The 25,549-nt window shown below is 30.9% G+C and overlaps 2 protein-coding genes and 1 pseudogene across 2 annotated transcripts; 2 read left to right on the top strand and 1 right to left on the bottom strand.

The window, feature by feature from the left end:
• The first annotated feature begins 1,103 nt into the window (after positions 1-1,103).
• Positions 1,104-2,160, top strand: LOC142635855 (UDP-glycosyltransferase 90A1-like; annotated as a pseudogene).
• Positions 2,161-17,290: 15,130 nt separating this feature from the next.
• On the top strand, positions 17,291-18,712 carry LOC142633923 (UDP-glycosyltransferase 90A1-like). The gene has a single exon (XM_075808183.1). It carries the CDS (start codon positions 17,291-17,293, stop codon positions 18,710-18,712), a length of 1,422 nt encoding a protein of 473 aa, XP_075664298.1.
• Positions 18,713-19,231: 519 nt separating this feature from the next.
• Positions 19,232-20,206, bottom strand: LOC142635854 (uncharacterized). The gene is made up of 2 exons (XM_075809920.1): positions 19,763-20,206; positions 19,232-19,663 (listed from the first exon to the last, which is right to left on the bottom strand). The coding sequence occupies exons 1-2, from the start codon at positions 20,204-20,206 to the stop codon at positions 19,232-19,234; spliced, it is 876 nt and encodes a 291-aa protein (XP_075666035.1).
• Positions 20,207-25,549: the final 5,343 nt, after the last annotated feature.

Raw genomic sequence — 25,549 nt, 5'->3', positions numbered from 1 at the left:
TCCTGGTGAAAATCCTGCCTGCACTCGGGGACGAGCCGATAAACTGTGAGGGACTGGCTCCCCAAAGCGGATAAATCCGATTAATTGGGGAAGTATCCTCACATGTCTATATCCTTTTTATCCCTTAGGACTCCTTTAATATTAAATTTCCATGACTCTCTACTCAATTTTAAGGATATCCTGTTTAGATAAAATATCATGTAGTCTATACTCTTCATGTTCATAATACATTTTAGATGTGGTACAAATATTCTGGCAAATGAAAAACCTCTGGTTAAGTTTCCTTAGATTTTTAATTATTAAATTCAAGAACTTTTTTTATATAAATAAGTTGTGTAATTATTTGAATCCAAAGAACAATATTTTATATATAATTTATATGATCTAAACTTAAGTGGTTATTTTTTATTATTTTTTTAATAAAATTATTCTAAAAGTTTAAACCAAAATTGTGCGATGCATAAGAATAATGCTAGCCCTATTATAAAAATTGAATCCCTACATCTGGTGTATGCACAAAATGGTGACACATGTTTCTTTGATAATGCAAGAGACATTGACACACCTCCAATGCCATGTGATAGACAACTATTGGTTCAGGTCAATATTGTCACATCACATGGTAAACAACTATTGGCATGTGTCAATATTTTTGTCATGTGTTACCAATCTATAATAAAGAAACTTAAATCTACACTGTAATCTCCATAATCTGATTTCATAATAATTATCCACTAGAAACTCCTTAAATTGCTTCATAAATATTTCCATTCTTATTTCTTAGCAACCTAAAAGGTTTGTTTTGAAAAATGGCTAGTTACTAACCTAAAAAGACATGATTTCTAACTCAATGGTGAATTACTAACACAATACCATTCCACCTTTAAATATATCTGCAGAAAATCAATTGCTTATTCAAATGGGATATACAATGTAAAAAAAAAAAAAAAATTATTCATGCAATCTGTTCGAAAAGCAATCGGTTGATCCTATACATACAATACAAGTGTAAAAAAATATTTCAGTAATTTAATTTGAAAGAAAATGACAGCAACAAATTAATAGTAATAAGGAAAATTAAATATGGCCCTTAAATTTCATTTATATCCTTTTCGACACTTGAGTCATGTCATTTATTTGATATTCCACGAATTGTCTCTCATAAAATGGGCATGTTTTCTATGGTTATTTGCAAATCTTCTTCTTTGCATGTACCAAGTGTTAAGGATTTGTCACTTTTGGATCCTATAGAGTTTTTGAAGATGAAAATTCCATTTGTTTTGAATAAAGGTGACATCCCTGATGTGCTTTTAAATGCTGATCCAAATGACCCTTTTGTGTGTCTTACAATGGAGCTTGCAGAAGTGGATGTCAATAGTTGGGGTGTAATTGTTAATAGCTTTGAAGAGATTAAAGGTGAATATGTTGGAGCACTTATATCCAACTATTTCAATGAAGCCAAAACTTATTGTGTGGGTCCTGTGGGACCACTTCTCCTCTATGATCAACTAGATCAAGAATTGAATGCTTCATACATCAAGTGGCTAGATAATTATATTGAATCTAATGAATCAGGCAGTGTGATTTATGTTTCATTCGGTACACAATCACATTTGTCAAATGATCAAATGGATGAGATTGCTTTTGGTTTGGACATGGCAGGCCATCCATTCATTTGGGTTTTGAGATCAAAGACTTGGTATCCACCAAATGGATGGAATGAGAGAGTGAAGGAAGAGGGGTTGGTTGTATATGATTGGGTGGAGCAGCGAAGCATACTAGCACACCCTTCAATAGATGGGTTTTTAAGTCATTGTGGTTGGAACTCAGTGTTGGAGAGCTTGGCAAATGGGGTTCCACTTTTTGACTTGGCCTATGCTTGATATTAGTGAGCAATCCTTAAATGCTAAACTTGTAACAATGGGATTGGGAGCAGGGCTAGTGGTTCCACAAAGAGATGTTGGAGGTGAGAAAATCATGACCGTTGATAGGGGTGTAATTTGTGAGAGAGTAAAGGAGTTGATGGGAGGTGCAAAGGGGAGGAAGGTTAAGGAGAGGGCACAAGAATTGGGGCAATTGGCATGGCATGCTATGGAAGAAGGTGGGTCTCGTAAGAAATTGGATGAGCTGATTGAGCGACTCACCAATAAAAATATGTGATCAAAACCACAAGCATGTTACATAAAATAGATGATAAAATAATTTTTGTTTCAATTTCAATATGATTTGGATGAGACATTGAATGGTAATTCAATGAATCATTTACATGTGTTTCTATTGATTTGGAATTGTATGACTTATTGAATAATCATATGACCACGTTAATAGGGTAATTTAATCAATCATTTACTTTTGATGTTAATCATATATAATTATCATTGGGTTTTGTGGTTATCTTTTAATTATAACTAAATTATGTCCATGTGGTTCGTGCCTTCATGGGATTTGAAGCATACATATGTATATATAATCCTTTGAAAAGGTGTAATCTTCTTCTTTAATTTTCTTTTTAATTCAATTGTTATAGTAAATGAGGAGATGGGATTTGGGTCATGGTCCTCTTAATAGAAGAAATTAGTCAATACCATTAAACAAAAATCTTATCGTCGATAAAACTACCATTTGGCTGCAACCAAAAAAAATTAATGGCTCTCCACTTCCCCAGCTACAAACTATCACTTTCTTAAGATAATGAGGAAATATGAATTTAATTACAGCCCTTTTTGATCCCATACAAGACACTCATAAACAAAATAAGGGCACTTGGACTCCTCAATAACTCGTTTGGTTTGATCTTTGCCCTTCTTTACCTAAAGATCTGCACGTGTTTGCCTCACGGTGAATGTGATGTGGAAGCATCATTCATGGTTGGTGAAGTAATTTCCTACCCATCAGCGGCAGAGTTAGAATTTCAATTTGGAACGAAAGTAAAAGCAAAACTGTTTCAGATAGAGACATCTATATAATCATTAAATATTTAATATACGGACAATAGGTGAAGTCGCATTTGTTAGTATTTCTGACATAGATATTTATATAAATGTTTTTTTTTACTCAAAAAAAAAAAATTCGAATAGTCCATCATTCACTTAAAAAAAAAAAAATTCAACTTTTTAACATTAAATGTAAGCTATATATTTATATATATAATAAAAAGTAAAACTAAGAGAAAATTTAATTAGATTTCAAATTGGAATTCAATTAGAGTCTAATTTTGCGTCACGTGTCCTATTTAATCTAAGTTTTCAAATTTTTGTGCCAAGTGAGTTATTTCAATGTAAAAATTGAATTTTAATTAGAGTTTAATTTTGTGTCATGTGTCCCATTTGATCTAAGTTTCTAAATTTTTGTGCCAAATGAATTAATTTAATGTAAAAAACAAAGAGTCCAATATAAGTAAACCATAAAAAACATAATTTTTGAATGGTTTTATATTTATGAGCATTTTTGTTTTATAGAACTAAAAACAATAAAATTTCATAAGTCATCTATATATATATATATATATATATATATATATATATATATATATATGTCCCATCCAATCAATTTTTTTTTTTGTGCTAAATGAGTTTATTTAGCGTAGAAAATTCCAATATAAATAAATCATAAAAAAAATAATTATATATCTAACACTATATATAAAATTAGAGGAAGAGAGATTTTGAATTATTTTATATTTATGAGCCTTTTTTTTGTATAACTAAAAATAATTCAAATTTATAAGCCATAAATCTATCTATCTATCTATCTATATATATATTAGAGAAAATCTAATTAGATTCTACAATTGAAGTCCAATTTTGCGTTATGTGTCCTAAATTATTTATTTTTAAAGAGGGTTTTATTTCTTAATTTTGAAAGCAAATGTGAGACCATATCATAAATATCCATTGAAGTGAGTTATTGTGTACAAAAACTAAAGCGTCTAGAATTAATTGACAGTTCACATTTTTTACCTAATAACATTCTTACATGATTTTTTAAAGAGTTAATAAATATATATATAAGAATGACTATCAATAAAATTTAAATTATATAAGTAAGGATTATACTATGCATCTTAATGTGCATCTTTTAAATATATCCATGCATATGCATGAAGTTACAAGGTAGTTAAGCATATTCATATGGTTACAAGGTATTTAAGTTAAAGAGGAGACATATTTCAAACTTAGGATCATTTACTGATACCATGACAAACAACCATTTATTATAAATACATAAACTAATAATAAATTATAAATTTAATTATTTTACCTATAATTATATTTTTGGCTGATGTAGGTTATGCACCTTTTTATTTATGGCTAACATGGGTTATGCTTTATCTTTATATTATAGCTGGAAGATTATTAAAGAAACTGTTTATTTCAATTTTTATGGACCCCTCAGGGTGTAGTCTAGTAGTTAAAGGCTTGAGATGAACTGTAAACCCAAATATCCTAAGTTCAATTCCCATTAAGAGTTCCCTTTGATTACTTGATACAAATTTGTTCCCATGTTAAAGAAATTGCAAATTTAATTATTTTAGTTATTATTATTTTTTTGGCCAATATAGGTTATGCATCTTTTATTCTATGGCTAAAATGGGCTATGTTTTATCATTATATTATCACTGGGAGAGAATTAAATGAAACTATTTATTTTAATTTTTATGGACCCGTTAGGGTGTAATCTAGTAGTTAAAGGCTTGAGATGAACTGTAAACCCAAATATCCCCAATCCAATTCTCATTAAGAGTTCCCTTTGATTACTTGACACTAATTTGTTCCCATGTAAATTATAAATTTAATTATTTTATTTATTCTTATTTTTTTGGCTGATGTAGGTTATGCATTTTTTATTCTATGGCTAACATGGGTTATGCTTTATCTTTATATTATAGATGGGGATAGAATTAAAGAAACTATTTATTTTAATTTTTATGGACCCGTCAGGGTGTAATCTAGTAGTCAAAGGCTTGAGATGAACCGTAAACAAAAATATCCTAAGTTCAATTCCCATTAAGAGTTCCCTTTGATTACTTGATACGAATTTGTTCCCATGTTCAAAAATTATAAATTTAATTATTTTAGTTACTATTATTTTTTTGGCTAAAGTAGGTTATGCATTTTTTATTTATGGCTAACATGAGTTAAGCATTATCTTTATATTATAGCTGGGGAGAGAATTAAAGAAACTATTAAATTTAATTTTTATGGACCCGTCAGGGTGTAATCTAGTAGTTAAAGGCTTGAGATGAACTGTAAACCCAAATATCCTAAGTTCAATTCCCATTAAGAATTCCTCTTGATTACTTGATACAAATTTGTGCCCAAGTTCAAGAAATTATAAATTTAATTATTTCATTTATTATTATTTTTTTGGCTGATGTAGGTTATGCATCTCCTTATTTATAGCTAACATGAGTTATGCTTTATCTTTAGATTATAGCAGGGGAGAGAATTAAAGAAACTCTTTATTTTAGTTTTTATGGACCCGTCAGGGTGAAATCTAGTAGTTAAATGCTTGAGATGAACTGTAAACCCAAATAACCTACGTTCAATTCCCATTAAGACTTCCCTTTGATTACTAGATACAAATTTGTTCAAATGTTCAAAAAATTATAACTTTAATTATTTTATTTACTATTATTTTTTTGGCTAATGTAGGTTTTGCATCTTTTTATTTACGGCTAACATGGCCTATGCTTTATCTTTATATTATGGCTGGGGAGAGAATTAAAGAAACTATTTATTTTAATTTTTATTGAGCCGTCAAGGTGTAATCTAGCAGTTAAAGGCTTGAGATGAACTGTAAACGCAAATATCCTCAGTTCAATTCCCATTAAGAGTTCCCCATGATTACTTGATGCAAATTTGTTCCCATGTTCAAGAAATTATAAATTTAATTATTTTATTTATTATTTTTTTTTTGGCTGATGTAGGTTCTGCATCTTTTTATTTATGGCTAACATGGGTTATGCTTTATCTTTATACTATAGCTAGGGACAGAATTAAAGAAACAATTTATTTTAGTTTTTTTGGCCCGGTCAGGGTGTAATTTAGTAGTTAAAGGCTTTAGATGAATTGTAAACCAAAATATCCTAAGTTCAATTCCCATTAAGAATTCCCCTTGATTACTTTATATAAATTTGTTCCCAAGTTCAAGAAATTATAAATTTAATTATTTCATTTATTATTATTTTTTTGGGTGATGTAGGTTATGCATCTTTTTATTTATGGCTAACATCGCTTATGCTTTATCTTTATATTATAGCAGGGGAGAAAATTAAAGAAACTATTTGTTTTAATTTTTATGGACCTGTCAAGGTATAATCCAGTAGTTAAAGGCTTGAGATGAACCGTAAACCCAAATACCCAAAATTCAATTCCCATTAAGAGTTCCCTTTGCTTACTTGATGCAAATTTGTTCCCATGTTTAAGAAATTTTAAATTTAATTATTTTATTTACTATTATTATTTTGGCTGATGTAGGTTTTGTATCTTTTTATTTACGGCTAACAAGGCCTATGCTTTATCTTTATATTATGGCTGGGGAGAGAATTAAAGAAACTATTTATTTTAATTTTTATTGAGCCGTCAAGGTGTAATCTAGCAGTTAAAGGCTTGAGATGAACTGTAAACGCAAATATCCTAAGTTCAATTCCCATTAAGAGTTCCCCATGATTACTTGATGCAAATTTGTCCCTATGTTCATGAAATTATAAATTTAATTATTTTTATTTATTATTATTTTTTTGGCTGATGTAGGTTCTGCATCTTTTTATTTATGGCTAACATGGGTTATGTTTTATCTTTATACTATAGGTGGGGACAAACTATTTATTTTAGTTTTTTTGGCCCCGTCAAGGTGTAATTTAGTAGTTAAAGGCTTGAGATGAACTGTAAACCAAAATATCCTAAGTTCAATTCCCATTAAGAATTCCCCTTGATTACTTGATACAAATTTTTTCCCAAGTTCAAGAAATTATAAATTTAATTATTTCATTTATTATTATTTTTTTGGGTGATGTAGGTTATGCATCTTTTTATTTATGGCTAACATCGGTTATGCTTTATCTTTATATTATAGCAGGGGAGAAAATTAAAGAAACTATTTATTTTAATTTTTATGGACCTGTCAAGGTGTAATCCAGTAGTTAAAGACTTGAGATGAACCGTAAACACAAAAACCGAAAATTCAATTCCCATTAAGAGTTCCCTTTGATTACTTGATGCAAATTTGTTCCCATGTTCAAGAAATTTTAAATTTAATTATTTTATTTACTATTATTTTTTTGGCTGATGTAGGTTTTGCATCTTTTTATTTACGGCTAGCATGGCTTATGCTTTATCTTTAAATTATGGCTGGGGAGAGAATTAAAGAAACTGTTTATTTTGATTTTTGTTGAGCCGTTAAGGTGTTATCTAGTAGTTAAAGGCTTGAGATGTACTGTAAACGCAAATATCCTAAGTTCAATTCCCATTAAGAGTTCCCCTTGATTACTTGATACAAAATTGTTCCCATGTTCAAGAAATTATAAATTTAACTATTTTATTTATTATTAATTTTTTGGCTGATGTAGGTTCTGCATCTTTTTATTTATGGCTAACACGGGTTATGCTTTATCTTTATACCATAGCTGGGGAGAGAATTAAAGAAACTATTAATTTTAGTTTTTTTGGACCCGTCAGGGTGTAATCTAGTAGTTAAAGACTTGAGATGAACTGTAAACCCAAATATCGTAAGTTCAATTCCCATTAAGAGGTCCCTTTGATTACTTGATACAAATTTGTTCCCATGTTCAAGAAATTATAAATTTAATTATTTTATTTATTACTATTTTTTTGGCTGATATAGGTTATGCATCTTTTTATTTATGCCTAACATGGGTTATGCTTTATCTTTAGGTTATAGCTGGGGAGAGAATTAAAGAAACTGTTGGTTTTAATTTTTATGTCCCCGTCAAGGTGTAATCTAGTAGTTAAAGGCTTGAGATGAACTGTAAACCCAAATATCCTAAGTCCAATTCCCATTAATAGTTCCCTTTGATTACTTGATACAAATTTGTTCCCATGTTGAAGAAATTATAAATTCAATTATTTTATTTATTACTATTTTTTTGGCTGATGTAGCTTATGCATCTTTTTATTTATGCCTAACATGGGTTGTGCTTTATCTTTATGTTATAGCTGGGGAGAGAATTGAAGAAACTGTTGGTTTTAATATTTATGGCCCCATCAGGGTGTAATTTAGTAGTTAAAGGCTTGAGATGAGCTGTAAACCCAAATATCCTAAGTTCAAATCGCATTAAGAGTTCCCTTTGATTACTTGATACAAATTTGTTCTCATGTTCAAGAAATTATAAATTTAATTATTTTATTTACTATTATTTTTTTGGCTGATGTAGGTTTTGCATATTTTTATTTACGGCTAACATGGGTTATGCTTTATCTTTATATTATAGCTGGGGAGAGAAATAAAGAAACTGTTTATTTTAATTTTTATGACCCCGTCTGGGTATAATCTAGTAGTTAAAGGCTTGAGATAAACTGTAAACCCAAATATCCTAAGTTCAATTCCCATTAAGAGTTCCCTTTGATTAGTTGATACAAATTTGTTCCCACGTTGAAGAAATTATAAATTTAATTATTTTGTTTGTTATTTTTTTTTTGGGCAGATGTAGGGTATGCATCTTTTTATTTATGGCTAACATGGGTTCTACTTTATCTTTATATTACAGCTGGGGTGAGAATTAGAGAAACCATTTATTTTAGTTTTTATGGACCCGCCTGGGTTTAATCTAGTAGTTAAAGGCTTGAGATAAACTGTAAACCCAAATATCCTGAGTTTAATTCCCATTGAGAGTTCCATTTGATTACTTGATACAAATTTGTTCCCATGTTCAAGAAATTATAAATTTAATTATTTTATTTACTATTGTTTTTTTGGCTGATGTAGGTTTTGCATTTTTTTTATTTACAGCTAACATGGCTTATGCTTTATCTTTATATTATGGCTTGGGAGAGAATTAAAGAAACTGTTTATTTTGATTTTTTTTTGAGCCGTCAAGGTGCAATCTAGTAGTTAAAGGCTTGGGATGAACTGTGGACCCAAATATCCTAAGTTCAATTCGCATTAGGAGTTCCCCTTGATTACTTGATACAAATTTGTTCCCATGTTCAAGAAATTATAGATTTAATTATTTTTTTATTATTATTTTTTTGGCTGATGTAAGTTATGCATCTTTTTATTTATTGCTAACATGGGTTATGCTTTATCTTTATATTATAGCTAGGGAGAGAATTAAAAAAACTATTTATTTTAATTTTTATGGACCGGTCAAGGTGTAGTCTAGCCGTTAAATGCTTGAGATGAACGGTAAACCCAAATATCCTATGTTCAATTCCCTATAAGAGTTCCTCTTAATTACTTGATACAAATTTGTTCCCTTGTTCAAGAAATTATAAATTTAATTATTTTATTTATTATTATTTTTTTGGCGGATGTAGGTTATGCATCTTTGTATTTATGGCTAACATGGGTTATGATTTATCTTTATATTATAGCTGGGGAGAAAATTAAAGAAACTATTTATTTTAGTTTTTATGTTCCCATCGTGAGTTTGATTCTAAAAAAAAAAAGCTTTTATGTTCTTGTCAGGTTGTAATCTAGTTTTTAAAGGCTTGAGATGAACTGTAAACCCAAATATCCTAAGTTCAATTTCCATTAGGAGTTCTTCTTGATTACTTGATACAAATTTGTTCTCCTATTCATGACCAGTGGAGCTTGGTACCATAGGAACCAAGACACTTCTCACTTCTGAATTCCTTAAAAAAAAAAAAAAAGAGAAGGGTTATGTGCAAGCATGAGAGAATACCATAAGCATGCAAATTCCAAATTAAGCATAAGGATTTAGCCCCTACGCTCTAGGTTTTATACCCTTCTTTTTTTCTTTTCTTTTTTGTGGAACTAGTTTGTATACCCTTCATATCTTAATCATCGTTAAAAAAAAATATAAAATAAAATGGTGTGTGAGTCTTATGTAAAAGATTATGGGATTTTTACGATGTGAAAGAGAATAATGATTCATAGTATTATCCTCTCGTGTTCTGTTCTTAATAAAATGTTAAAATATACAGAATCAGTTTTGTTTCTGTGATTACTGTTATGGGTTTTTTTATTCAATTGCATGCTAGTATATTTTAAGCACAAACTTCCATTTCCATTGATTTCTCAAGATACACTTTCATATACTTGGGAAATGAGAAGTCAAGATATGTCGTGGTTACTTCTTTGGACATATCTCTTTTGCCCTCTGCATTTATTGTAGGTATTCACGCTTTGCCCCCAAATACCTAGGCTAGGCATGGCACTTTTGTAGATACTTATGTCACCTGACTCAACTTGGTAATGAGACATGGAAAAAGTCAACGGATTCATGTTGTACCATATTTTTAAGGATCGTATTAGTCACTGCTTTTAGGGTAACAGTTAAAAAGTCCTATTATGAAAATTTTAACAAAAATTTCATTAGAAATAAAAAAAGTTATACAAAAATTATTATATCATTTTATTATAAAATATTTCTAAAAATAGCTTCTAAGCTTTTGCCCTTTGTGCGTCTCTTAACATTTCTCAAGATGAAAATATATCAGGTTCTATTTCTGAGTTATGGGTTTTTTTTATTCAATATGCTAGCAGATTTTAAGCACAAACCTCCATTAATTTCCATAAATTTCTCAAGATGCATGCACGTTGATATTCATATACTTGGGACCTGAGAAGTCAAGATATTCCGTCGTTACTTCTTTTATAGCTAGGTTCCAAGCTTTGCTTGAATGCCTAGGCATACTACTTTCACAAGAGGGAGACAAAGAATCTGTCAAGCACATTTGTAGGAGCTGGTCTTATGCAATTGACTACTTTGTTAAATTAGTATCGGCCATGTTTAATTATGGTATTAATCAATATTCGATTGATTGGTCTGAGGTTATTGACAAAAAAGATTTGTCTAAGTCACTTCCTTTCTTTTTGTCCAAGTTACTTCTTTTTTTGTCCAAGTTTCTTCTCTTTTTGTCTAACTCACTTCCTTTTTTCTTTGTGAGTTTCGGGAATATCCCCATTCATAGGTCCAAGATCCACATCTATGAATTGAAAGGTCCGAATGATCAACTCTGCAATCAGTTGTTAGAATCAATAGGTCTTCAAATCGTTCATTTGAAAAAATTGAAACCCTTCTTATTGGATGATCTCTCTTTTCAAATTTTCAATGCGCCCCTGTCATCACCTAGAAAAGAATAAGGCAATAATCTCTGTTTCTCTCTCATGTCACTTGGCCAAATTTTTAATGAGTGATTTTTATTATCATCTTAATCAAGAATTATTCATAATAGGATATATAAAAATGGGATTTGATTTGGTTTTGTAAATTTTGATAGAGCATTCAGTGTATAAATACGTAGATCTATTAATTATTTAGACTTGCAGAAATTTGTCATTAAAAAATAATATAAGAAAGAGAATGAAATTAAAAAGAAAAAGGTGGATTTTATATTCTTTTCTTGAACTATATATATAAATTTTAAATTTCAATTTTCAATCCTTAAACTATGTGATTGATTGCTATATCCCCGTGTTAAAAGCTTCCTGAAATTTTCATCATTTTTTAACATTAATTTTTACATTTTTGTAATCAAGTGATTAAAATATATCCGTGTAATGATGTTTAAAGTATCCCAAAACATGTAAAGATGTTTAAACTATATTTATATAGGGTTGAGATTGGACGGTGTAAGTTTGTAATAAGTTTATAAAAGATCAAATTATTATTTATAATTTATTAATATATAAATAATATATTTTACACTAATATTATGAACTAGATAGTTTCCCGAGTGATGTGTGGATACTTTGAAAATTAATTTGAAATATTTTTTTTTATGTTTTTTAAGAGCTATTGATAATACTCATTTTGTTGTATGATATTTGTATTTTAACAAAATATTGAAAATTTACTACACATTTTAAAATCAGAAGTTCCATATTCAATTTACTACACATTGTTTTTTCTTAATTTTAAAAAGTTATCTTTTCTATCCTTCAGAATTGTCTAAACAAGACTTCTCAAAAATAAAATATCTTTACAATCTTGAAATTTTAAAAGAGATCTACAGAGAACTCAGTAATGCCCGGAAATCTATTCATTTCTCCCCCTAAACTAGTGAAAGAATTAATTTTTTATTCTCGAACTTTTGAAGAAAAAAAAAATTATAGCATACTTATATGTGCAGTGTAACCAAATAATTTATGCAAATGTCACAGCTAACAAGAAAATACATGACTAACAAGGTTTACATTGAGCTAAAAAGTCACTATCATTCTTTAACACATCGTTTCTCAAAAAAAAAAAAAAAAAATCTTTAACACATGAAAATCATTCCTACGTCATACCACTTGTGGTTAACGTTTTTGCCCATTGATTGCATTTTGGACGAGTCTGCACTTTAAAAATATGACTCATGCCTTGGGGTGGTGCCATGTTTAGAACTTATGACAACTTCCCTCTTTAAAATTATTTATTACTATATGGGATAGTCTCCCCTCATTTAAATTCTACATGTAGTATGGGATGGTTTAAGTTATAGTGAGACTTACAACTACTCAAATTCATAACTCCTGAATTGATAGATATGATGGATTATAAGTATTTTCTACTACTAAGTCATACTCGGTGGTATTCTCTTTTTAAGATTAAGTTATGGTATCGAGCTACTAGGCATTATTGCCTTAGGGAGTTAAAAACTTAAGAATTTGCTCACAATTAAATGACTTGCAGCTTGAAGTCCCTAGAGAGAAATTTGAATCCCTTCATACAATACCCGAAATAAATAAAAGTTACTAAAATAATAATACCCGAAATAAATAAAGGTTACTAAAATAATAATCATTAAGTGAAAATTTCTCCTCCACTCAATCAACGAAAGGAGCAATTTAGGGTGAGTTTGGTTCAGCTTTTTAAAACTGAGATTTTTGAAAAAGTAGGGTTTTTAAAAAGTGCGGTATAAAAAAGTATTTTTTTTTAAAGTTGAATATTTGGTAAAAGCTATTAAAAAATGTTCTTTGAAAAAGCTGAATGTTTGGTTAGCACTTATAAAAGTGAGGGTTTGAGTGGTAAATTATCAAAAATGACAATATACATATAAAGTATTGTGAAAGTATTGTGAAAATACTTTTTAAAAAATTATTCTAAAAAGTACTTTCAAAGTTTCTAAAAAAAAATATTTTTTTTTCACCAATATTAACTAATAATAACCTACTACTTAAGATTTATTGAGAAAGTATTGTAAAAATATTGTGATAACATTTCTCATTCTTTATTTTATTTTCTTCTAATTTCTTTACTTTTTTTTCCATCCATATTTCCTTTTTCTTTTTTTCCCCCTCTTTTTTTCTCCGTCACACACGTACCCGTCTCTCTCTTTTTCCCCCCGTCTTTTTTTCCCCTCCACACATGTACCCTTCTTCTCTCTTTTCTTTTTTTTCCTCTTTTTTCCTTACTTCCTCTAGAACATTCCAGTTTCATTCCACAGAGTTCTTTCTTTTTTATTATTTTTCTTCTTCCTTTCTCTCTTTTCTCTTACCACTTCTTCTGCAATACTTCATCAAAGAATCTTGCTTTGACGGAGACTGAGAAACCCAAAGAAAATGCCGCTAGGTGAAAGGTCAGGGGACAAGGAATCCCGCTTTTGCGGCGTAGAGACGAAGTTCAACAATTGACATGCCTTTACTCTTGTCTCACAATCTCTCTTCCGTTGGCTTTGACTTCGTTGTCGCTACTCTGGTTCGTATAATCGCCCATAGAGACGAAGTTCAAACTATTACTGCAAGGGATTGATTTTTTTTTTTTTTCCTTAGCTAATTTGGGAATTTGTTAAAGATTCTTTTGTGTTTGGATTTGGAAATTTGTTATTGAATTGAACTTGGGTTTCAATAAAATGTGAAGGCCAATATGGTGATTTCTTTAGCGGATTTCCTTAGCTGAATTGAACTTGGGTTTTCAATGATTTTTTTTTCCTTAGTTGATTTCCTTAGCTGATCTCTTTTGAGTTTTTAATAAAATGTGAAGTGCAATTTGGTAACTGCACACAGAGTCCAACGGTAAGATTTATCAACGCGTACAGGCTTTTTCAAAATGCTACTCACAGCTTCATTGACAGAACGCACATTCTCTTCACATTTTCAAAACGCAACGTTTTCTAAAAAGTTGCTTTTTAGACATCATCAAACGCACATATTATATTTATGGTTTCAAAAAGTGCTTTTTTGGGTTGGGAAAGCTAAAACAAACAGGCACTTAGTCACCCTAACCTTTGTGGACTGAAAAATTCAAATTAGGATATCAAATGGGTCATTATGATTTTGACCCAAAAGTTTTAAAGGTTGCTTTATTATTTTCGTTTTATGTTTGTAAGTGCAAATTTTAGCATACACTTGGTGTGGGATTATGATTGATTCAAGCAAAGTATTGAATGATCTACCTCGATATAAAAAGATGCAGAAGCTAGGTTCGAGTTTGTATCAAGCTCACTTAATTTTTGAACTTGTGTTTGTTAAAGATTCAATTAGCCTGAGCTACACTTGGTGTCGTAGTCGAGCTGTCAACTGTCAAGTCATGCATGTCTTATATATATAAACAAACTGAATAAAGTCATATATTTAGGTATTTTATAAATTTATCTAAAGCCTAAGAGCACTTGCAGCAGTGGAGCTAAATAGCTATATAGCTATTTTAGCTCCACCAAAACACTAAAAAGAAGCATGCAGCAGTGGAGCTAAATCTATTTTTTTTAGCTCATTGCTACAGTGCACATCTATTTATAGATGTGCACTGTTCATGAGAGCTAAAAAAAATTAATTTTTTAATTTGCATTCACATTACTTTTTTTATTGTGGTGTATTTATTGTAGTGACATGTATTATTTTATTGTGGTAGATATATTATTTTATTGTGATATTTGTATTATTTTATTGTGTTGAAAGCTAAAATAGATTCACTGCTGCAGCATGTGTGTAGGTAAAATAGATAAAGTAACTTTTGGTGGAGCTAAATTGCTAAATTTTTAACTCCACTGCTGTGGATGCTCTAAAATAACTCTTATTGACGAGAAGTGATCAATCACAGGTTCAACGTGTTCATGCTTACCGGAGTCCTATTCTTGCAAGTTACAAGTTTTTATTTTTATTTTTTTATGAACAAGATAATTTGCTTTAACTTTACTCAATTACTAAACAAACCTTAAGATTAGGTTTAAGTTTTTCTGGTCCTTGAGAAATTGAAGTCTTGTGAGGTTGGCGATCACATGCAAACTGTTTCTCTAGAATTGAGAGGAAATAGGGATGAAATGGCCTTAAGTCTTGGGATCTATTATAGACACTCTTGTACCATTTTGTGAAGAGTTATATCTTTAGAAACAAACACAACACTGTTTAGAATCGTGTGATTGTATTTATTTGCTAGAGAAACTAGGTGTGTTGAAAGAATTTTTTATTTTCCTCATCGACAATTGGGAGTAAGGTGATTTAAATCCTGAATATCTCATTTAAAAAAAAAAAATGTGCTAATCAAGCTGCAAAACATTTGATAGGTACGTGGAATGTTATAACTACTTATCTAAGAGACAATAAAAATCGAATAATCCGATACTAGAAATACTATAAATTATATTATATAAAACCTATTAATTAATATGTCACCAATTACTAGAAAAATAGTTTTTATATTTATTTATTATCATGTGATTAAAGTTATGCCAATCACATGCATTCATTGAGGCATGTAAGACTTTTATAATAAAAATTGATAAAAATGTTTTTAGTCTAGAAGAGAGTATCTTATGCACCCAACACATGAAATTTTATTTTATTTTTTCTTAATCTAGTATGACTAGATGTGTCATTAACCTGGTATGATGGTCCTATAATAATAAAAAATTGACTTATTTAAAAGCAAATAAATTTTTCATCAACTCCAACGGTACCCTTCATTTATAATGACACATGCCTAATGTTCCTCCACCTGGCTTGTTGCTTAAATTTAATTGAAAGAAGTCCGTTTTTCTTTTGTTTTTTCTTCTTATTTTCCAGAACTTGGTAAAACAAATCTACTTTCAATTTCGTTTTTAATAAAAGAAATCTTTTAAATAAAGGTGAAATCTGAATAAGTCCTTATGCTACCTAATGGACAAAGTTTGTGTTTTTCCAAAATCGGTTTAAAAGATAATTCTTTTAACTCAATATGTGCAAATTGACTAAATATTCACCAGGATTTCTCGTCATACTTATATAACTTACGGCAAATTACAATATGTGAAATCTGAATGAGTACTTATTAGATCTTGTATTTTTATATTTTTTGTGTTTTTGGCGAAGATAGGCATACAGGTAGAGCAAAATTACATATTTAGTCATGTTTTAAACAGATGTATGTTACGGAACTCTAATTGAACTAATCACAGGTGAGTAAAATGTTAAATGTCAAATTAAAGGTGGACAACTTAAATTTTGGCCAAACCACAAGTAGATAAGCTGTAATTTGCCCAATAACTTATTTAATGAATTATGTAATTTATTTATATAATTTAATTACACATATGCTTTAATATATGTGAATGATTTTATGAATCACCACATGTTGGTATGAAAGAAATTCCTGGTAAACTATTCTCACAAAATAATGCCAAGTGACATGGTTAAAATGGAGTGAGTGTGACATTAAAATTACGACAAGGCTACTAATACAAATGGAATATAAGTTTTTGGTGTAAAATTTAAATACTCCAAAATTTAAAAGTGTTGTTTACATTTAGCCATTTTATAAAGATTCTAAAAAAAAAAAAAAACTGAGTATATTTTCAGCCTTTAATATAATATTGCCGTGAATGAATAAATATTGGATAAACAAGATTAAAATGAATTTTTATTAATAACTATTAAAACTATTAAATTATATATTTATTAAAAAAAATAAAGAGTCGGTGGAATTATTTATTTATTTTTATTTATTCGAATGTTATTTTATTGAAGTTAATTACTTGTTATATATATTAATACTAAACGACAATATAGGCAAATCTGCAGAGAGTTGCACCCAACGGTTAATTAAAATCCTAAGGTCCATATAATAATAATATTTCTGAATTCACTTTTCAAAGCCTGACCCATTATATAATATAATATATACCCAGAAAGCATATAAGGAACTGTATGCTTCAATCTCACAATCCACAAAGCTTCGATTTCAGTCATGGCCACTGCTCTATCACCAGTACACCATGTAGTGATTTTTCCTCACATGGCTCAAGGCCACACGATCCCCTTACTAGACATATCGAAAGCCCTCTCAAATCGTGGCCTAAAAGTCACAATCATCACCACCCCATCAAATGCTCCATTCATCTCTTCCAGAACCAACAAGCACCCTAATATCACTTTGTCAATAATCCCATTTCCAAAAGTTCCAGACTTGCCACAAGGCTGTGAGAATACAGCTGACCTTCCTTCAATAGCTTTATTTACTACCTTTATAGAACCCACAAAAAAAATGAAACAATCTTTTGAGGATGTTCTTAGAAACATGATTGACGGTGGGTGTCCTTCAATTTGTGTTATCTCTGACTTTTTCCTCGGTTGGACACTTGAGTCAGGTCATTTATTTGATATTCCACGTATTGTCTCTGATGGAATGGGCGTGTTTGCTATGGTTATCTGCAAATCTCCTTCTTTGCATGTCCCCGATGTTAAGGATTTGTCACTTTTGGATCCTATAGATTTTTCTGTGCTGAAATTTCCGTTCACTTTGAACAAAGGTGACATCCCTGAGATGCTTTTAAATGCTGATCCAAATGACCCTTCTGTGTGTCTTACAATGGAGCTTGCAGAAGCGGATGCCAATAGTTGGGCTGTAATTGTTAATAGCTTTGAAGAGATTGAAGGTGAATATGTTGGAGCACTTGAATCCAACTATTTCAATGAAGCCAAAACTTATTGTGTGGGACCACTTCTCTACTATGATCAACTTGATCAAGAATTGGATGCTTCATACATCAAGTGGCTAGATAAGTATGTTGAATCTAATGAATCAGGCAGTGTGATTTATGTTTCATTTGGTACACAAACGCATTTGTCAAATGATCAGATGGATGAGATTGCTTTTGGGTTGGAGATGGCAGGCCATCCTTTCATTTGGGTTGTGAGATCAAAGACTTGGGCTCCACCAGATGGATGGACTAAGAGAGTGAAAGAAGAAGGGTTGGTTGTATATGATTGGGTGGAGCAACGAAGCATACTAGCACACCCTTCAATAGGTGGGTTTTTGAGTCATTGTGGTTGGAACTCAGTGTTGGAGAGCTTGGCAAATGGGGTTCCACTTTTGACCTGGCCTATGCTTGATATTAGTGAGCAAGCCTTGAATGCTAAACTCGTAACAATGGGATTGGGTTTTGGGTTAGTGGTCCCACAAAGAGATGTTGGAGGTGAGAAAATCACGACCATTGAAAGGGGTGTGATTTGTGAGAGAGTGAAGGAGTTGATGGAAGGTGTAAAGGGAAGGAAGGTTAAGGAGAGGGCACAAGAATTGGGGCAATTGGCGTGGCATTCTGTGGAGAAAGGTGGTTCTCGTAAGCAATTAGACGAGCTGATTGAGCGGCTCACTAATAAAAATATGTGATCAAACCTCTATATCTCTTTAATTAAAAAATGTATCTCCTATTTCTGTTTCACAAATGCTTCTATGTGTAACTTGTTTTTACAAGTAATTTATGTGTAATTTGTTTACGTGTTTTTGCAATTTTCAATTTTATTCTTGATCCTTGTTAAATAAAAAGTAATTTAGCTACTTATAAGGTGGGTCTCATAAGAAATTGGATGAGTTGATTGAGCGACTCACCAATAAAAATATGTGATCAAAACCATAAGCACGTTACATAAAATAGATGATAAAATAATTTTTGTTTCAATTTCAATCTAATTTGAATGAGACATTGAATGGTAATTCAATGAATCATTTACGTGTGTTTTTAGTGATTTGGAATTGTATGACTTATTGAATAATTATATGACAACGTTAAGTGGGTAATTTTTTTTTGTTTTTTTTGAATGTGGGCCTCACTTTTATTTAAATAAACTAAGAATCTTCATACAATACTTGTAGTACAAGTGGAGGAATTTCCCCCAATCATACCGAAAATTATATGTTGTACCCGGCATATATGCCGGGTACACCATATACCAGCTCCAACCATGCAACCTCATCCTCAATAATTCTAGCGTGTCTAGCTAGAGAATGCACTACAGTATTCGCTGACCGACTCACACAACTAATGGAAACTTCCTGTAGGCCCAAAATAATGCAGCCTATATCTTCATAGAAGTGACCCAGTTTAGAGATGTTGGCTCGCGTCCTGGACATGGATTGGATGGAGTTCATTACAGTGCAGTTATCGCCCTCAATAATCACACTATAGAAGCCCGAGTCCACTGCAAATTCCACAGCCTTCCTGCATGCGAGCACTTCGGCCTCCTCACTGTCAAACACCGCTGGGCCTTTTGCAGAGATGGCCGCCATAACCTCCCCCGAATCATTCCTTATAACAGCTCCGATCCCCGTCGCAGGTATATCCTGAAATATAGCAGCATCGAAGTTAAGTTTGAAGCCGTTAGCTACTGGTGGTCGCCACCTTGATATTCTCGGGATGCTCGAAGAAGTCACCTACTGAACCTGGTCTTCTCTATATTCCTTCAAAAAATCCTCTGCTCTCTGAACCAGCCGAGTTGGATCCTGCAACTTCCCTCCGTGTAGCACCAAATTTCGCTGGGACCATATAAGCCATGCCTGCACAAAAAATAGCTCGAGCTCCTCCAAATTTAGTTTATGTATCATACTCTCCACCAACTGTCTAATCTCACGAACTTCACAAATTCCCTTCTGCAGCTTCCTAATACTTCCTGCCCACACATCTTGGGCCACACTGCACTCCCACAGCACATGTAATGCAGATTCATCTCCTCTTGTACAAATTTCACAGGTCCGGTCTTCAATAATTCTTTTTCGTGCCAGATTTTCACGTGTGGGTAATATGTCATGACAAACTCGCCAACCAAATATCTTAAGTTTGTTTGGAATATGAAGTCTCCATAGCGTGCTCCACACCAAGTCACTCATCCTTGTATTGGAACATTCCCCCTACATGTTTTCCTCCCTCACAATCTGCCTGGCTATTTTGTAACCGGATTTGACTGTATACTCACCCTCCCTGTTGTGTATCCAGTAAATGGAATCCTGAATGTGTCTCCGACTCAGTGGAATTCGGAGTATAGCAGCTGCATCATCACAATGAAATTTCTCCTCAATAAGTTGACTATCCCAAGTATGGGTAGACCAATCAATTAGTTCTGCCACTCTCCATTCCCACTCCTCATCTGGAACAGTATGAATCACCTTGTTTGTTGGGTGCTGTGGTATCCATCTATCCTTAGTAGCCCGAATTGCTGATGCATCTCCAACCTTCCAGCAATAACCTCTCTCCAAAATTCCTTGGGCAGCCAAAATACTTTTCCAAACGTAGGAGCTGTTTGGTACATTCACCGCATCTAAAAAGTCACATCTTGGAAAATATTTGCTTTGAATCATCTAAACAGCAATGACTCTTGCCCTTGCATCAACCTCTATCCTTGTTTAGCTAACATCGTCAAATTGAAGCTTCGAATATCACGAAAATCTATACCCCTCTTTCTTGGATGTAGCAAGTATATCCCAATTCCTCCAATGAATCTTCATTTCATTACCAACTTGCCGCCACCAAAATCTAGCACACATAGCATTGAGTTCATTACAAAGCCTTACCGGTAATTGAAATACCCCCATTGTATATGTTGGTAATTTAATCAATCATTTACTTTTGATGTTAATCATATATAATTATCATTGGGTTTTGTGGTTATCTTTTAATTATAAATAAATTATGTCCAAGTGGTTCATGCCTTCATGGGATTTGAAGCATACATATGTATATATAATCCTTTGAAAAGGTGTAATCTTCTTCTTTAATTTTCTTTTTTAATTCAATTGTTATAGTAAATGAGGAGATGGGATTTGGATAATGGTCCACTTAATAGAAGAAATTAGTCAATACCATTAAACAAAAATCTTATCCTCGATAAAACTTCCATTTCGCTGCTGCAACTAAAAGAAAATAATGGCTGTCCACTTCCCCAGCTACAAACTATCACTTTCTTAAGATAATGAGGAAATATGAATTTAATTACTGCCCTTTTTGATCCCATACAATACACTCATAAACAAAATAAGGGCACTTGGACTACTCAATAACTCGTTTGGTTTGATCTTTGCCCTTCTTTACCCAAAGATCTGCACGTGTTTGCCTCACGGTGAATGTGATGTGGAAGCATCATTCATGGTTAATTTCCTACAATCCATCGGCGGCAGAGTTAGAATTTCAATTTGAAAACAAAATTAAAGGCAAAACTGTTTCAGATAGAGACATCTATATAATCATTAAATATTTAATATATGGACTTTAGGTCAAGTCGCATTTGTTAGTATTTCTGATAGAGATATTTATATAAATTTCGAATAGTCCCTCAGTCACTTAAAAAAAAAATGATATCAACTTTTTAACATTAAATGTAATTAAGTTAAATTGGAGACATATTTCAAACTTAGAATCACTTATTGATACCATCACCAACAACCATTTATTATAAATACATAAACTAATAATAAATTGTAAATTTAATTATTTTATTTATTATTATTATTATTTTGGCTAACGTAGGTTATGCATCTTTTTATTTTTGGCTAACATGAGTTATGCTTTATCTTTATAGTATAGCTGGGGAGAGAATTAAAAAAACTATTTATTTTAATTTTTATGGACCCGTCATGCTGTAATTTAGTAGCTAAAGGCTTGAGATGAAGTGTAAACTCAAATATTTTAAGTTCAATTTTCACCATGAGTCCCCTTGATTACTTGATACAAATTTGTTCCCATGATCAAGACCAGTGGAACACGGTACCATAGGAACTAAGACACCTCTCACTTCTGAATTCCTTAAAAGAAAGGGTTATGTGTGAAAGCATGATACCATACCATAAGCATGCAAATTAAGCGTATGGATTGGCAAAATAATTTGTCTTCTTGCCACTGACTTCTTTTATATAAATGTATTTAGGCCCTAGGCCCTAGTTTTTATACCCTACATATCTTAATTATCGTTAAAAAAATATAAAATAAAATGGTGTGTGAGTCTTATGGGGTTTTTACGATGTGAAAGAGAATAATGATGCAAGAGTAGTATTATCCTCTCGTGTTCTGTTCTCAGTAAAATGTTAAAATATTCAGTATAGTTTTGTTTCTGTGATTAGAGTTACGGGTTTTTTATTCAACATGCGACTAAATTTTGAGCACAAACTTCCATTTCCATTAATTTGTCAAGATGCAGGTTTATATACTTGGGACACGAGAAGTGAAGGTACGTCGTGGTTACTTCTTTGGACATGTCTCTTTCTCCCTCTGCATTTATGCTAGGTATTCCAAGCTTTGCCCAAATACCTAGGCTAGGCATGCCACTTTTATAGAATACATATGTCACCTGACTCAACTTCGTAATAAGACATGAAAAAAATCACCGGATGCATCTTGTATTATATTTTGAAGGATAGTATTAACGAGTGATTTTAAGGTAATAGTTAAAAAGTTATATTAAAAATATTTTCACAACTTTTATAAAAATATAAAATGTTATAAAATAAATTATTACTATATCATATTTTTATATAATATTTCTAAAATTAGTTTCTAAGCTATTACCTTTGTGCATCTGTTAACATTTCTCAAGATGAAAATATATCAGGTTGTATTTCTGAGGTCAGAGTTATGGGTTTTCTATTCAATATGCTAGCAGATTTTAAGCACAAACCTCCATTGAATTTCATAAATTTCTCAAGATGCATGCACGTTGATATTCATATACTTGGGACCTGAGAAGTCAAGATATTCCGTCGTTACTTCTTTTATAGCTAAGGTTCCAAGCTTTGCTTCAATGCCTAGGCATACCAATTTCACAAGAGGGAGACAAAGAATCTATCAAGCACATTTGTAGGGGCTGGTCTTATGCAATTGACTACTTTTTTTTTTTTTTTTGGTGGATGCAATTGACTACTTTGTTAAATTAGTTCCGGCCATGTTTAATTATGTAGCTCTCTTTTCAATGCGCCCCTGTCATCACCTAGAAAAGAATAAGGCAAGAAGCTCTGTTTCTCTCTCATGTCACTTAGCCAAATTTTTAATGAGTGATTTTTATTATCATCTTAATCAAGAATTATTCATAATAGGATATATAAAAATGGGATTTGATTTGGTTTTGTAAATTTTGATAGAGCATTCAGTGTATAAATACGTATATCTATCAATTATTTAGACTTGCGCAAATTTGTCAATTAAAAATAATATAAGAGAGAGAATGAAATTAAAAAGAAAAAGGTGGATTTTATATTCTTTTCTTGAACTATCTATATAAATTTTAAATTTCAATTTTCAATCCTTAAACTATGTGATTGATTGCTATATCCCCGTGTTAAAAACTTCCTAAAATTTTCATCATTTTTTAACATTAATTTTTACATTTTTGTAATCAAGTGATTAAACTATATCCTTGTAATGATGTTTAAAGTATCCCCAAAACATGTAAAGATGTTTAAACTATATTTACATAGGGTTGAGATTGGACGGTGTAAGTTTGTAATAAGTTCATAAAATATCAAATTATTATTTATAATTTATTAATATATAAATATATATTTTACACTAAAATTATGAACTAGATAGTTTCCTGTGTGATGTGCGGATACTTTGAAAATTAATTTGAAATTTTTTTTTTAATGTTTTTTAAGAGCTATTGATAATACTCATTTTGTTGTATGATATTTATATTTTACCAAAATATTGAAAAATTCGTTAAGACTCAATTTTATTAATTCATATTTTATATATAAACATAATTGTCATAGAATTGGTTTCCAAATATTGAAATGAATTGCTCCTCTAATCTAAAATTTTGAGGTTAGAACAGTCAATTTTTTCGACATTTGTAAGAGACTAATATATTATATTACTTGTAAACTTTAATTTTTAAATTGATTAGATGATTTTGAAATTTGAAATTTAAAAATTTAAATTCAAAGCATAAAATCCTTTCATATCCTAAAATTACAAAAAAAATTCAAGCAACCTCCTAAATACTTCCTCAACTACTCCATTTTCACAACCAAATACCGAGCCTCATATCTCAAACAATCATTTCATTATCTCAATAAAAGGAAATCATTTATAAGTACAGGCGCACATATAGAGAATGTGATAAATTAAAGAAAAAATTGCTAAAAACACTTCCATTTTTCAAGATTTGATTTCCTTTAGCAAGACTTCCACATTAAAAATAGAAATAAAAATAAAGCATAAAAATCACTCTAAAATCATCATTGACTTTTACTTTTATCATTGTGACTCATATCGATATTCTGTTAAATAGCAGTAAAAAAAACTATAGAAGAACCTATAAATTATTAGTTCTAAAACATAACAAAAAAGTAACTAATCTCATCAATAATCAATTAGAAGGTTTCTTTTTATTTCGTTTTAGTGCTGAATGAAATACATTTATAGTTTTCCCACACCAAACACCCAAAGCAATTACATGTTTTATGGAACCCACAACATTTGATCTCAATATCAAAACCATAATTTGTCATCACTCAATAAAAAAAGCAAGTCCTCTTCCTTTGTTATAGTCAACTCATATGAGTTAATATTAGATGGGACGACAAAATTGGGGCTAGGTAAGTGTTATTAAAAGGTTAAAGATAACTGACATCCTTTTTGGTCTAGATGTATTTAAGATAAGATGACATGAAGGGTTGTGGGCTAATATAAAGTAGTAGAAGTTCAAGAGCCAAAGAAAACAAAGAGCCTTACAAAGAATCTTTATTCTCTAATAAAAAAAGTCTTGAAACATTGACCCAAAGAAACAAAAAATTCATATTTTTTTTGTTCTTATCTTGTGGCTTAAGAGTTATTCAATTTTGTTTTCACTAAGTGTGCCACATTGCAAAACTTCATGTTCTCCCGCATGAAGTCTCTATTTTTATATTTATATATTGATTTAAAATAATTCTAGGTCGGTGGACCTAATTTTTATGAGTTCATAAAAAATCATTCTATTTACCAAATCAAATAATAATTTAATTTCAACTATAATTTAGTCATTAATTATAAGCATATTATTGGGACTTGGTAAAAAACTTTTAATCTTAGTATTTACTAAATATAAGAAAAGAATAATTTTATCAAGTAGCTAGTAAATTAATAATCTCAAACTTGTTTGATAAAAATAAACTAAACTTAAATGTATAATCTAGTTTGGTGATACGCTCGAATGCAATTTTTGTGATAAAATTAAATGAACAATCTTAAACATTTAATACTTT

Source organism: Castanea sativa, chromosome 5, assembly GCF_040712315.1.
Source record: "Castanea sativa cultivar Marrone di Chiusa Pesio chromosome 5, ASM4071231v1".
Lineage (NCBI taxonomy): Eukaryota > Viridiplantae > Streptophyta > Magnoliopsida > Fagales > Fagaceae > Castanea > Castanea sativa.
This window is presented reverse-complemented; position numbering and strand designations above follow the sequence as displayed.

Coding starts and splice junctions, on each gene's coding strand:
- LOC142633923 (XM_075808183.1), top strand. CDS start 17,291: ATGGCCACTGCTCTATCACCAGTACACCATGTAGTGATTTTTCCTCAC.
- LOC142635854 (XM_075809920.1), bottom strand. CDS start 20,206: ATGAGTGACTTGGTGTGGAGCACGCTATGGAGACTTCATATTCCAAAC. Junction 19,664..19,762: donor AGGAATATAGAGAAGACCAG/GTTCAGTAGGTG, acceptor GCTATATTTCAG/GATATACCTGCGACGGGGAT.